General features: G+C 40.7%; 1 protein-coding gene across 2 annotated transcripts in view; it reads left to right on the top strand.

The window, feature by feature from the left end:
* Positions 1–16,115, top strand: part of EPSTI1 (epithelial stromal interaction 1) — a 98,564-nt gene that overhangs the window by 46,809 nt on the left and 35,640 nt on the right. For both annotated transcript variants that reach the window (XM_082675428.1, XM_082675427.1), the window contains exon 7: positions 10,057–10,150. In XM_082675428.1, the coding sequence (XP_082531554.1) occupies positions 10,057–10,150 (94 nt within the window). The remainder of the gene's footprint in view (positions 1–10,056; positions 10,151–16,115) is intronic.

The following is a 16,115-nucleotide window of genomic DNA, read 5'->3' as shown; positions in this document are numbered from 1 at the left end:
TGCTGTATTATTGAGAACCTATGGAGTGTCAGCAGTGTTAGGCATATATACATTTTTTCATTTAACGTTTAGATCAACCCTGTTAGGGATATATCATCTTCATTTTACAGGTGGAGGGTTGAGTAATTCAAAGTCACAGATATATTGAGCAATGCAGCCAAATCTTGGTCTTGAGATTTGGAGGACCAGGGATAATGAGTAATTCACAGGTGTGCTGTACTCACAAGGTCAGGATTATCAGGCTAGGGTGGGGGTGATAAGCCCTGTAGCTACACGGGGGGCCTGTGGAGAAGACTATAGAATAGGCCTGTGGAGAAGACTATAGAGTACGTCAGTTCAGAGATAAAGACTTGGGCAAAACTGACTTCTGATTCTTCCAAGGAAGATCTAAATTTTGCCTGCAAGAAGCAAAAGAAAAACTGAGGAAGTATGTCTGCTTTCTCTGATTTTCCTCACACCCGAAGGACATCCTTTCCCAGGTCCGACACTGGATTAATTCCACAGTTAAGCTTCCTGTAGGGTACATGGGCTTTTGTGAGCTCTCCTGGCTGGACTGTACTCCTAGGTACCAATATTTCCAGGGGAGAAGAGCTCAGTTCTTAAACCTTGGCTGAAAAAGCCCTTGGAACCAAGCTCATTCCAAAGTAGGACCTTCTTATTTCTAAATTGCCAAGCACGACCATGAGCTCAGCCTGCCGATGGTAATGTTGGGAAGTTTTCTTCATTTCCGCCATTGGAACCACGCATCTCTTTAATTTCCATTTGAATGATAGTGTGATTAGTTCCTAGGAGGCACATCTTCATCTGTTTTAATTTCCTAGAGCGGAGGATCCAGGCAGGTCTGCTGAATATGCATGCTTAGGTTCCAAGTTTGTCTTCTAATATGCTCACTAAACTTCTAATGCCCTTCGTGGGAGCTTCCAAAAGACACTTAAGGGCTAAACTGATCCCTTATCCATATGGTAGGCTTAAATCCAACCTCACGTTTTATAATCTCAGTAAGGTGAACTGAAAGTCATCCTATTCGTAACTTTCTATCTTATGCCAATGAAGTGAACTTACAGGTACAAAAATCCTCTATTTGTTCAGAATGAGACTGAACAGTTTATCAGGAATCTGAGAGAATCCCTGTCTACTGAATGTTAAATCATGTTGATGGTTAAAATTTCTAGCCACTATCAATTCTTCCTGCAGATGTCCTGTGAATGTTAACTCATTTTCATTCCCACTGCCACTACCTTCATATAGGTATTTATCACATGCCACTTGCATTATGGCTTCTGTCTCCTAGTCATCCTCTGAGTTACTGGAATGGCTTTCTTACTCTCTTTGCCAACAGTCACTTTTCTCGATTGTCTTATATGTTTGTCAGATTTCATTTTCTACAGCACAGCTTTTGTCATGTCACTATCCTATTCCAAAAGCCTTGATTACTTCCCATTGCTTATGAAGTAAATTCCAAATTCTCTAGCTGCACAACGGGGGAATTGTGAGCCGCCTTAGTAAGATGTCAGAAAGGACTGATTGGGTTTGGGCCTCTGTCGGGTTGATTTCGGGAGAGGGTTTGAGGAAGCAGGGTTTTGTTCTGGGTTGGTTGTTATCAGGAAGCAGGGGTAATAGTGATTATGTATCAGGTATCTTTTTTTTTTGCGGTACGCGGCCTCTTACTGCTGTGGCCTCTCCCGTTGTGGAGCACAGGCTCCGGACGCGCAGGCTCAGCGGCCATGGCTCACAGGCCCAGCCACTCCACGGCATGTGGGATCTTCCCAGACCGGGGCACGAACCCATGTCCCCTGCAAAGGCAGGCGGACTTTCAACCACTGCGCCACCAGGGAAGCCCTCTTTTTTTAACTTTTTTTTATATTGGAGTACAGTTGATTAACAATGTTGTGTTAGTTTCCGATGTACAGCAAAGTAGGTATCAGGTATCTTAATCTTATTTAAAAGGAGGGAAGATACTTTTAATTAATTAATACTGTACTTGATAAATAAGCAGTAGTCACTCCTATTAGCCAAAATGTTGGGGTGTTTGGTCACTTTTGTGGTTTAGACAAGATTCATGTATCTTTCTTTGTTCAGATATATCATGGAGTGGTCTTTTTTTTCATGATTCATCACCATCATAAAGTGACCTCCTCTCATATTGATATTGTGTGAAATTACTTTCAATAGGAGAACACCAAGGCTTAGCTGTGAATGCCAGGGCAGCTCCTGGATGTCAGGAACAGCTTCTGTCTTTTTCAGGATGTAGTTAATAGTTGGTTAAAGATAAAAGTTGACTGGTGCTTTACAAAATAGTTTCACTTAAGTATCTCATTACTGGAACCTGGTACCATCAGTGCTCCTCTTGGGAGGGTAGATCTAGGATCAGACTGCCTGCCTGGTCTCAAACTTTAACCTCTCTCCTAACATTGAGCCTAGGTTTCCTCATATATAGCATGGGATGGGGCTAATATTTGCTAACTCGAAGATTAATCAATATAACCCATGTAAGAAATCTAGCATAGTGCTTGGAGGGAGAAGGTAGAGTACAAAGGAACTCCAAACAAGGATAGCAGAGGAAGAAGTAAGAGAGAGGGACCAGCTGACTCCGGCCTTTATCTCCAAGGGTAGAGCCTAAGAACTTTTGGACACACGAAAAGACCCTGGGGCCTGGAAAGTGCTCCTGGTAAATGTACTATACCTGGGGGAATATGTGCCCCCCCTCCCCCCCGCCATCCTGGAGACAAGCTGCCTGCACAGCCAGCCAACTTTATCACTTTTGTGTGAGTTCTAAGATCTTTACTGAAAAAAACTGCCACAAAATAAACTCCGGTCAAAGAAATAAGGAATCCAAGAAAGAGGAAGATGTAAGATATCAGAACAATTATGAATAAAGAAGACAATGACATTTATAGCCAAATATATGATTAGCTTTTTTCTTTTTCTTTTTTATTATTAAGAATCAACATGATGAAATTAAAATCATGGAGGATTTCAGTGCTATGGAAGAGGCACAAGGGAGAGAGAAGGATAGGAAGTAAAACAATTATTATTTCTTTTGCACGAGTGAATGCTAGTGAATTCCAGATATTGATAGAAAAAAATAAGTAATTATGTGTTTATTATATGTTTAATTGTATTGTATGTACAAATAGGATATATAACAAAAACGTAAGAAGAAAAAAATCAAATGAAAAATTGATAATTACAACAAAAGGCAGAAAAGAGGGTGGAAGTTTTATAAGCAACAAGACAGCAATCACAAAAAAGGTATATAGGCTAAATTTCCTTATTTAAAAAAAAGTTCCTGGATTGCAGAAAAAAAAAAAAAAGCAAAAATCTAGCTATATGCTACTCTAAGAGATATCTATAAAACAAAAGAGTTGGAAAACAAACGCATGGAACATATATCCATAAATGCTAGTAAAAGAAGGCAGATGTAGCAATATTAATATGAGACAAAATTGAATGCAAGATGAAAAGCATTCAACAGGATAAAGAATATTTTATGCACATAAAATATGTAATCCCAAAGATAATGTGAACTGTAAATATCAATATAGATTTGAAATATATGAAACAAAAACTGCTGAAGTCTGTAATATAGATTATGGGTTTGTCAAATTTTCCCTTTATTCTCCGTAGAAATTAATAGGTCATCATGTGAACCAAAAAACTTCATAAGGAATAGAGGATATGAATAACAATGACTTGGCACGATAACATAGACATAGTTACAAAGTGTTGTACCTAGTTTATGAAAATACCTATTCTTTACAAATATGACTTAACTACCATTGGCCATGACTAAGGCCTCAAAGACTCTCAGTAAGTTCCAAAAATACCCCCAAATCCTATAAAGCCACTATTCCTAAGAAAAATGTAATAAAATTAGAAATTAAGCAATAAGAAATTTTAAAGTCTATCCACTTAAAAATTTTTTTCTAATTACCTTTTTAAAAGATTGTTAGGTTACCATCTGTCACCACACTAGACTTAATGCAGTGATCATTTCATAATGTATAAAAATATCAGGTCACTATGTTTTATATCTGAAACTAATATAATATTGTGTGTTAATTATTCAATTAAAAAATAAAAAAATTGAAGATTCAGGTTCCCTGGGAGGATGGGGGGAGACTATTAGGATAAAAAATTTTGAAACCAAAACTGAAATTACAAATTACTTTGGGATAAGAGAATATAAATTTTCAAGTATTCCACGTTAAAATCCATGGGATGTGACTACAAAATTATTTAGAAGATGCAGAAGTTTAAAAGCTTTTAGAAAAAATGGAAATAAAATAACTAAGCATTTTACTAAGATAAGATTATAGCCATAAAATAAATACAAATAGAAGGGAGGAAGAAATAAAGGGGAAAAAGTGATGAAGTTGAATAGAAAAATTTATCATCACTAAATTAAACCAAAAACTAGGTTTATTTGGAAAATTCTGGTAAAATAGATAAACTTTTGACTTGTCTGAGTAAGGAATAAGGAAGAACTCCAAGGATAAGAAAGGAAGTATAACCAAAATTCGAGAAGAGAAATACTATGTCCTACTTCTGTTAATTTTTTTTAACCCAGATTTCCTCATTTATTTCCTAGGAAAATATATGCTATTAGACTTGAAACCTGAATAGAATAAAAACTCTAAATGGAAGGGAAAATGTAGTTTGATCTCACCTAAAAAAGACAATAGGCCCAGTTGGTTTGAAAACAGAAGAAGAAGGTAACTTTCTCAGTAAAGTCTGGAACAGGATAAGAAGGGCATTTGCTATTTATCACTGATACTGATTTTTAGATAGAAAATTAGAGAGAGTTTCTATTTCTAACAAAGAAAGAATTTAAATATTGGAAAGGAAGAGATATAAGTGCCTCTGATTGCTCACCTAAAACCTCTCAAGGAAATCAACTAAAAAATTATTAGAACTAATACAAATAATTTGACTATCATGAATGAATCTAAAATCAATATGCAAACACTTCTGTCTTTGCACCATCAGACACACCATCAAAAGCTCATTATAAAATATAATTGAAAGAAAAATTTCATTTACAATAATCATGCACACTGTAAAAGAGGTGAGTGTAAGCCTAATAGACCTATACATAAAATAAAATACCTAAAATAAAATGAAAATATTAAATGTAGATCATCTATTTACTATAGAAGGGGAAAAAATCAACATTGTAAAGATAATTCCACTCTTATTTATATATAAATTAAACAGGACCTTTTGTGAAATTTGCTAAAACATTTTTAAAGAGAAAATAGGAAAAAAAAATAGACAAACCTGAAAAACTGAAGGGACAGGGAGAAGCTTGTACCAGGTATCGTATACAACATAGGTATGGTAGTAATAACAAAGTGTTATTGGCATTGTAATAAATAAACTTAGTGAATGGGAGAGAGTCTACAAATAGACCCATGGGTATATGGGAATTTAGTATTTAGGACTTTAGCTATTGATAAAGGTATTTGTTCAATCAGTGTTCAATCAGTGTCAAAAGGACAGATAATTTGACAAATTGTACTAATTCAGCACAATTAGAATGTAATGAAGAATGCTTTTATAATTTTGTGGTAAAACTCCTTTCTACGCTATATACACAACTTAGAAGCCATAAGAAAAAAAATACAGATTTGACTACAGAAAAAAACCTATGATAGATGACGTAATGAACTACGTTACAAGTAAGTGATAGTCTAGGAGAAACTATTTGCCTCAAAAATAATGGGCAAAGGCTTAATTTCACAAAGAAGCCTTACAAATTAATAAGAAAAGGGCAACTCTAGAAAAATTGGCAAAGGGCTTGAAACAAATAGTTAAAAGAGAAGAAATATAAATAAATGAAATATTCAGCTTCACTAATCAGAGAAACAATATTTTAATTTATTACACTGGTAAAAATATAAATGTATTGATAATACCTCACATTAGGAAATGTGCTTTCATTTATTCAACAATATGTACCTGGTATGTGTCAAGCACTATACTAGGTTAGTAAGTTCCTGGTACGTACTATGAATATCACTGAGTCGTGCTCCTGTTGCCCTCCCTCCATCTAGGCCCACTTCACTCATTTATATCACTGTCTGCACCATGCAGTCATTGGCATTTGTGCGTCAGCTGACAGGAGGTGAGAAAAGAAAAAACTGCCCCATTCACTCCCAGCAAGATAAAAAGAACCAGGGAGATATTTGTCACTGGTATTTTTTCAGTGAGGGTACCTTTTAAATTATGACTAGCTTTAAAATCGGTAGTTTAACATTTTTATTAGTATGTTCTTTTTTTATTTTGATGTGGACTATTTTTTAAAAAAATCTTTATTGAATTTGTTACAATATTCCTTCTGTTTTATGTTTTGGTTTTTTTGGCCGCAAGGCATGTGGGATCTTAGCTCCCCGACTAAGGATTGAACCCATACCCCCTGCATTGGAAGGCAAAGTCTTAACCACTGGACCGCCAGGGAAAGTCCCTATTAGTGTGTTCTTATGTGTTTTGTCATGGTGCAAAGTTGGCGGTTACCTGGTGGGTAACCAGGTAGAGGAAGGTGCGTAGCACCTTGTAGCCCTGGGGTGTGATTAGTGGCAGGAACCTGATTCACAAGCTCCTACAGATCTAAGTGAATGTTTTTAAGCGTATTCTTTTTTAAAATCCTTGCTGTTTATCTATTTTATATATGGTACTGTGCATCTGTTAGTCCCATACTCCCAATTTATCCCTCTCCCCGCTTCCCCTTTGGTAACCAAAAGTTTGTTTTTCATGTAAACTGATTCTTCCATGAACGTTAGAAACCCTAGTTGTCTTTTCTAACTATTTTTTTAAAAAGCCTTGTAGGAATTATCTTTGCATTTCTGTCTCCTATTTAAATGAGCCAACAGACACACATTTCACTCTCTGTGGCCTTTCCCGTATATTTTATCCTTTCAAAAAAGTCAAAAACTTTTTGATTGATGAATCTCCATTAACATTAATATTCCATCATATTGCAATATAACCAGCCATATCCCTTTCCTTCCCTGACTTTCTCACCCTCAGTTTCTCCTTCCAAACCCCTACCTGTCCTCAAACTACTGGGATAAATGAGTACACGTTTTTATACTCTGGGCCTAGGCAGCTCCTAGGCCTGATACCAAGACAGCTTAAGGATGGGTGGGTTCCTCCCCTTTCCCACACTCTCCTCCCCTGACTAAGGTTCTGAAATAACTAAGATGCCTAGCTTAATCCTTGAGAATTCTATTCTACTCTTCCTCAGCTCTTCTTGGCCTCTTCTTATGTACTACTTGTGCAACTGATGACCTAAATGGAGAGCTAATTCTCTTGTATATATAAATTTATGTTGTATTACTAGGGTTGGCTAATTGCTGTGATCAACAGACCTCAAAATAAATAGTTGCTTGAGCATTATTATTATTTTTTTCTCATGTAAGACATGGGTGAACAGGTTTGAGAGGAGACCCCCTCCACTCAGATATTCAGGCACCGAAAACTGTTAGCAGTGCTACCACCTTCAATACACAAACGACTTCCAACTTTGTGCTGGGGTTTGCCTCTATCCAGACAGCCAGAAGGAGGAGGAAAATGTGTGGAGGTGCATGCGTAGGAAACTTATTATGAGTTCATCCTGGAAGTGGTGTGTATCACTTCCTCATTCCATTGGTCAAAACTCAACCACATGGCCAGCCTTAGCAGTAAGGGAGGCTAGGAAATGTAGTCAGGTTGTGTGACTAGAAGAGGAGAACTTCCATTCTGATGGATATTTAGCAGTCTCTGCTACAATGGGATTATGTCCAGGTGATGCTATGCTGAAGAGACATTTTAGGATAAGCCATAGGCATCACCCTAAGAACAAGTGTCATAAGGTGGAGATGAGTTAAGTAGATCTTCAAAACCAGTCTGTTATTGGTGGTCCATCCTCAGTTGTTCTATGGAGAATAAAGGAAGGGATCCTGTATTTATGCCTGGGTCAAAGTGATAAAGTGGGAGAGGATCACCCCCCTCAGTAGGTGGCAGAGTCACAGTGGTGACAAAGAAAGAACCCCCATGAAAAGGTGACTCAGTGCTAGAGTCCAGGGTTCTTAGTTTTGTTGGATTTCCCGTCCAGTAGATCTTCCTCCTTTTGCCCCTCAAGGAGGTTCATATATTTTGTTTTTATTAAATACGACCATAATTACCTACAGGAATTCCAGTCCAGTTCAGCCAATGTGTGGAATTTACAGTATTGATAGTAGAAAAATGCCATTTAGCCTGGTAGCTTGGAACTTGTCTTGTTTGTATAGTTAATCACTTGGGAGTTATCCACCATTCTTCACAGGCCCCTACTTGTATGCCTCTGACAGTCCTGTGGCCCTGTCATTATGATTGTGGCATGAGTGGGGCAGTGATCGTTGGCACAAAGGCCATGCCTGGTGGTTAGCAACCCAGCCAGCTTAGTGCTTGGCATTGGCAGGTAAGAAGCAACTGTTGGAACACAATGCAGGGCTGCCAGCCTACTTGGTCTGAAGCTCCTTATCTGCTTATTATCATGGTGCTTCTTTTTCACTGCTTTCTCCCGTGGTCTGCTCTCAGCTAAGGATATTCAGAAATCTTAACCAAACTTCTGGCAATACTCTTCTTTTTGCACTTTTGACTGATGGCTTCATAAAGCCCCAGACAACGGGGCATCTTCCAGCCTCTGCGACTTCATTAGTCTCCTTGTCTATTCTGGGCAAGATAAGCAATCCTAGACAAATGGAAAACCTGCTTGTCTCAGCTGCCGAAGCCTTGTGTTTCTCAGGGTTATGTTTGTCACTTAACTTTCAGCTCTTCCTTTCCCAGCTCAAGCTTCTGACCTTGTTCAAGTGCCGTGTTCTACCTAAGTAATTATTTGAAGTGATGTTGGCATCTCTTTAACTTCTAATTCCTTTCTGATTCCCCCCCCCGCTCACTGGATACCATTTATTTTTACCAGACCATTTGTGTCTCCTTTGATGCCCATGCCCTAAATGCTTGATAAATTGGATCTTAGCATCAGCCTAAAGTATTAGCGGGAAGCAGAGGGATGACAAAGAAGGAAGCAGAAGGGGAGCAGGGTGCAAGGGTCTGGTGCAGTGTAAGTCTGGCCTTGCTGAGCTATTTGATTGTGAATATGGAGTAAGGGGATCAAAATCCCACAAATTACATGGGGAAAGGACAAAGGAACAGAAATTCATCACTGGTAAGCAGAATGGGGCAGTTGTTACAGTAAGGACTGGGAAACAATTCCAATATTCATGCTTGACATACATGAGGGGAGGAACTGGGATGATGGGGTGGATTTTTAAGGAAAAAGCAACTTATTAAGACAGAGGATTCATCTAGGTCCATCTATCACAGTCTCTTAGAGCTAAAAAGAGATGCCAGAAATACAGACCAGAACTGGCAGCACTTCTTACCTTCCGTGGAAGGTACAAACCAAGTATAAAGGGGTGTGTGTGTGTGTGTGTGTGTGTGTGTGTGTGTGTGTGTATGTGTGTGTGTAGGCAGAGGGTCCGTTTCTGCTTTCAGAATTCCAAAGGGGTCCATGACTCATAAATGGTTAAGAGGTATGGATTAGCAGCTCTGTGTATGCTGAGAGTAGTCAAAGCACGAGGGCAGTGAGATGACTAGGAGAGAGACCCCTGGAGGGTGAAGGGCCTAATATGACACCAGTGTGGAGTGAGGTGTTGTAGGGGAGGGATATTCCACAGCCCTACAGTGAAGTCTGAGTGTCACGCTTTAAATGTTCAGATAGGAAATTAGGGCCCCATACTGTGGAATCTGAGAGGACATTTATCTCCATGTCAAAGTACACGAAGCAGAAAAAAATGAAATCATAGGTTCATATTCCACAAACCTAGTTTTACATTTTTCAAACTATGAATGCAGCCTTGCAATAGCATTTTGTTTTGATTTTCTACTCTACCGTGTCCGCAAACTCACCTTTTGTTCTACCTAGGACACTTTTAGTCATCCCCCAATAAAAGTCTAGGCTAGTACCCAAAGGCACAATGAATAATGATAGTTCTACTTTGATGAAGGCACTAACACCTATTTGGGTTGCGCTAGCAAAACTGCTGAGTTCTTGAGAAGATTCGACACACAGTCGCCACACAGAGGTACCCGTCCAGTGGCTGTTTGTGACCCACAATCTTCAGCTTGGGTAAGTGGAACGTCATTCAGGGTGTCATCTGGCACTTTGTAAAGTGGATGAAGATTAAGGCCAGAGAGTGACCTGTACAGCATAGAATTTTGGAAGTAAAGGCAGGTGATCTGAGCTGAAACTTTGACCTCAACTATTGTCTCAGCTGTAAGACAATGCTTGTACTTGTTGCCAACATTATGGACTGAGCATCAGCCTCTGAAAAACCTTTGATCTCACCCAGTCATCCGTCCATCTATCCATCCCTCAAATTTTTATGTTTATATAAGGTCTACCAAGCACATACAATTTCTGCCTGGAAGGACCTTAGTCAAGTGGAGGAGAGAACCAGGTATAAAGCAGAGTGGTGAGTGTAGAGCATGTGGCAGTTGGAAAGCTGAAGCTTAAAAGGTGAGTCAGAAGAGAGTCATTCCAGGTGTCAGAAATTAGAAGCGAGAATTAAGGTATAATGGCAAGAAAAAGCATGGCTGTGTTGGGGATGAGTTTTGTGTAGCCACAGTCTAGAAGGGCAAGCCAGAAGGCTGGAGAAGAAATCAGTAGCCATGAGGAGAGTTTCTCATTTGTGGCAGTCTGGGATGGTTCATTGTGTGGGCTGTCTTGGGTAGTGCAGGATTTGTAGCATCCCTGACCCCGGGTACAAGATGCTATCAGCAACTCCCGGACACTGAGGTTCCAGAGATGCCCCACACAGGAAGCTCATGGTGCTTCTGGTAGAACACCACTGCAGACATGTATATGCCACATTGGAAAACTTGAACCTCATTCTGTCAGTACTGAAGGTACTGAACAGTTTTGAACAGGAAAGCCTCAAGGTCAGATTTGCATTTTCGCTGGATCACTGGTAACCAGGTGAAGGATGGGTCTGAAGTAATAGAGAGGTCTCTGAGGCTTCTATATTAGCCTCGGCAAGCAATGATGAAGACTTGAAGTAAGGTGGTGGGTGAGAGGATGGAGATGAGAGTGCAGGTCAGAGAACCACTTAGGAGGTGAACGAGGCAGGGCTTGGTTACTGACTGACCAACTGGGGGCAAGGAAGTAGTGTCATTAAGGATGACCATTGGAAAGCCTTGTAGTTGAAAGAAAAGATTGGTTTAAGTTTTAAAAAGTCTTAGCTTTTCAGGGTTTGGGCAGGTAAATGAGAGGTTGTTAGAGACATCTGATCTTCCTCTCCACCCAGCGCCTTTTCTCTTTAGTGACCACATTTTAAGATGTCAAGAAGACATTAGGACAGTCCTTGGGAAAAAGTCATTCTCCTCTTACCTACAAACCTCTAAATGCTGCTTCTTTTTTCCATGCTTCTAAGGCGGTGTTCCAAAGTCCAAATTTACTAGTGTGGGCTCCACAAGTCACATCAAATCCATCATCCCTCTCCCCTCATTGCAGGGCGCTGGAGGAAGGAGTTGAGAAGCTGTAGGTAGTAGAATTAAACCCCGTGTAGAGACGCTCCATGACATCTGTCTGGATAGCCTTTTCATGACGGGGGAGGGGAGGGAAAGCAGGAGTTGGCTAGCTTTACCACCTGGGTGTTTGGCTGGCAGGATGGTCTTGATTTCTGTTTGAGGGCTTCTTGAATTCTGTGGTCGAAACACCTGTGTGCTTGCTCGATTGATTTTGGCTCGTTTCTTCAATTTAACAAGATCATCCTGGAATTTTAATAGTGTCTTCCAAGGCATTAGTAATCTTTCCCAGAGCTGCATTTTCTGTGGATTGATTAGTGCCTTAGTCATAAGATCCTCAGAGCTATTAATAGGAAATATGGAGCAGTGTTGGCTCCTTACCAGCAGCATTCAATAGCTGCTCCCGTTTTGACACCAAACTATTAATAATTTGTGGGTGTTCAATATATTTAACTGACTTTTTTACCCATATCGTATTCTTCTCATACTGTCTAATCCATATGCATAGAAGTCCTCAGAGAATGCACTGCAGAACCATTTCTTAATGCTTTAGGAAAATCAAGTATGTACACGACACTTCTGCGAAGTTAAAAGAAGACACCTGCAGTTTGCCTTCTGTGCAGTGCACAGAAGGTGAGCACTGCATGGTCTCCATCTAGGTGGGGCGTGAGGAGCCGCACTGTCTCAAGTGTTTTTAAACACAATTTAAATTTTACTATATAATGCAACTTTCCTGAGAAAATTGTTCTTCTTACACTTATTTAAATGTGGGGCTGCCATGGCAGATGGGAATTTAATAAATGCCATATGGCGATGTCAGTGAAAAAGACAAGAAGAAGATTCCTGTGGGTGTCACACAGGAGAACTTCAGACAAGAAGAACTTACAGTGTCCACTCACACATGGATGGATATAGCTCTCTGTACTGGGGGTGGGTGTGGAAGCAGAAGTACCAGCATCACCATACCCTCCCCAGTTCTGATCACTGAATGTTTCCAGTTGTACAATTAATGTACAACCCGTCTCTGGTTTGCTTCCCCCTGCCTCTTCTACAGGGACTAGTAATTTTTAAAAAACCTCATCCTGTTGTTCCACTGCCCAGTGGCTCCCTATATCTTCAGGGATCAAGTCAAAATGCCTTAGCTTAAGCACAAAGCCCCCTCTGCCCTCTGTCCTCCTGTGCCTCCATTCTCCCCGACCTCCCACAACTCCCCTCTCTGCGGTCCTGCAGTCTAGGTCTCTGCTGCTCCAAGTGTGCTCCAGGGACCAGCAGTGTAAGCATCACCTGGGAGCTCCAGACCTGAATCAGCCTGCATTGTTTTTTCAAAAATTCACCAATTTTTTTTAAAATCAATTTTTATTTATTTTTGCTGTGTTGGGTCTTCGTTTCTGTGCTAGGGCTTTCTCTAGTTGTGGCAAGCGGGGGCCACTCTTCATCGTGGGCCTCTCACTATCGCGGCCTCTCTTGTTGCGGAGCACAGTCTCCAGACGCGCAGGCTCAGTAGTTGTGGCTCACGGGCCTAGTCGCTCCGCAGCATGTGGGATCTTCCCAGACCAGGGCTCGAACCCATGTCCCCTGCATTGGCAGGCAGATTCCCAACACTGCGCCACCAGGGAAGCCCTAGCCTGCATTTTAACACGGTCCACGGGTATTTGCGTGCACCTTAATGTTTGAGGAGCACTGCTCTCTAATTCCCGCCTGTCTGGCCATATCCTCTCACTTCCACTACTCTGAACACTCAGTGCAGTTTGCTTTAATTTTTTACCCATGTGTCACGTGACCTTTAAAAAGTCAACACTGAAAGGCATACGTCCCTTGCATCCCTTCAATCCTACCTCCATTTCAATTCTTTAAACTCCTTGTATTTTCCATTGCTGCTGTAATGATTTTTTGCCAATTTAGTGGCTTAAAACAACACACATGTATTCTCTCATAGTTCTGGAGGTCAGAAGTCAGACATGAGGATGAAGGGACTGAGGTCAGGGTGTCAGTAGGGCTGGTTCCTTCTGGAGGCTCGAGGGGAAATCACTTCCTTGCCTCTTCCAGCGTCTCTGGGCTGCCACCATTCTTTGGCTCCTTGGCACGTGGATCACTTTAATCTTGACGTTTCATCCTCACCTCACCTTCTCTCCACACTTTGACCTTCTCGCCTTCCTCTCATAATGACCACTGCGATTATATTGGTTCCACCTGGATCACAGAGGCCCATATCTCGGTCTCCAGAGCCTCAATTTCTGCAGAGTCCCTTTTGCCATATAAAGTATAACATTGACAGCTTCCCGGGACTGGGACGCGGACATCTTTGGGGGGCCACTATTCATCCCGCCACATTCCCTTAGCTGTGTCTTTTGTTATTTGGCTCTAAATATCTGTTAACGTGTATATTGCTATCCCTTGATTAATCAGTGTTAGATCTTATTCATTTCTTTCCCCCATTCTCCCAATATAATCATTCAGTATTTCAAGGCTTTCCTTTATTATGACTCTGAAAATATTTTCTCACTGCCAAGCCAGTTATAATACTCTATATTTTTTTCCTTTCAAAACTTTGAAAAAATTTCATTTTATTTTTGCATTTTCTTAGTTTCCTTTGAACATCTGACGGCCTTCCTTTAGCTTTTGTGACTGTTCTACAAAGTGCCTCTTGATGAAAATTTCCACACAATTTTCCACTTTGTGCCTGTCAGATAACTTGTCTTTCCCTTCTGGAAATGTCCATCCTCTCTTCCTCCTCCCTCCTGACTTAACCTGTGCTGGTTGTTCTTTTAAGCCTCCTACACAGCTGTGGTTCTGCGACTCTCCTTTCACGGAATGATTCCCAACCTCATCTACACATTGGAATCACCGGGGGCGGGGGGGGGGCTTTAAAGTTCCCTGATGCCTGGGTCAGAACCCCCTGAGCTCCTGCCGTATTGTGGCCTGGGCTTCAGGCTTTTAAAGCTCCCCAGGTAACTCTACCCTGCAGCCAAGGATGAGAGTCACGGCTGTAACATCATCTGGGGAGTTGCTCGTGTTGCTGTTCTGTGTTGGGTTCCCTGATTCCTGGTTCTCTATTTTTTAAATTTATTTCTCTGTTTTGGTGGAGCATATTATTTAGTAGCTTGCCAAGAGAAGATGTCTGTTCAAGCCCTTGCATGTCTGAAACTGTCTTTATTCAGCCCTCACACTTAGCTTGCAATTTTCTGTTAAGTATTTCAAATTGCAAATAATTTTCCTTTAGCGTTTTGAAGGCATTGCTGGTCTAACTTTGAGTTATTTGTTCCTGAGAAACCCAAGGCCATCTGAATTTCAGTTCTTATATGAGGCCTTTTCTGTGCTTCCCCTGGAAATAATTTAATACCTCCTTTTTTCTGATATTCTGTAATTTCATATTGTGCCTTAGTGGGATGGTCATTTTTATTCATTTTAAGTCTGGAAACTTATCTCTAGTTTTAGATGATTTTCTTGTGTTATTTCTTTGATTTATTTCCCTTCATTTTCTCTTTATGGGATTCTTATTATTCAAATCTTAGGCCTCCTTGATTTATCTTCTTTTTTGTAAAAATTTTTTCTCCTCTAATTTACCTTTGACTATTTTTTCCCCTTACTTCCTGGCATATTGAGCTAGAAAAAACCCCAGTCCTTTCTCTCCTGAGTGTCTCCTTTACTCCTGCCCCACTGACACACACACAACACTTCTGAGGCCAGGTGTGTGTGGTGTTTTCCCCACCAAGCAGTCCTGCAACACCAGCTGGGTGTCCTACCGTTCAACTCAGTTCTGACACTCTCTGCCTGGTGATAGCGTCAGATTCCACAGGGTAAGGACTCAGTCCCACGAGACTGCTCCCCACTTCAGTTGCCAGTCGCAAGTGGTAGGTCCCCAGGGTACCCACAACTTCTGTCCAACTTGGCCACAAATCACAAGTTCCCACAACCTGCACCTGGGGTTTACTTAATTTACTAGAGCCACTCACAGAACTCAAACTACTATATACTTACTTATGTTTACCAGTTTATTAAGGGGTGGATACAGATGAACAGGCAGATGAAGAGATACATAGAGTGAGGTCAGGGAGGGTCCCGAGTGCAGGAACTTCTGTCCCTGTGGAGTTGGGGTCTAGTCACCCTCCTGGTATATGGATATGTTCACCTACCTGACAGTACCCTGAACCCCCATGCCTCTGGGACTTTATGGAGGCTTCCTCATGTAGGCATGATCAATTATTAATTCCATTTCCAGCTCCTTTTTCCTCTCTGGAGGATGGGGGTTTGAGACTGAAAATTACAAACATCTAATCATGGCTCAGTCTTTCTGGTGACCAGCCCCCGTGCAGGAGTCATCCAGGAGCCCACATGGTGTTGCCTCAGTAGAACAAAAGATGCTCATTATGCTTTAACCACTTAGGAAATCAAGGATGGGGTCAGAGATGAAATATTAGAACGAGAGATGCTCCTAAAGCTCTTACCGTTTAGGAAATTACAAAGGTTTTAGGACCTCTATGCCAGGAACTTGGGGCAGATATATGTGTGTGTATATATATATATATATATAATCATTAGTCTCATTAATCTTTTTGTCTGGCTTCCAC

The sequence above is a fragment of the Grampus griseus genome, assembly GCF_964374135.1.
Source record: "Grampus griseus genome assembly, chromosome: 18".
Taxonomy (NCBI): Eukaryota; Metazoa; Chordata; class Mammalia; order Artiodactyla; family Delphinidae; genus Grampus; species Grampus griseus.
The sequence above is the reverse complement of the archived record's forward strand: the minus strand, read 5'-3'. Positions and strand labels throughout refer to the sequence as shown.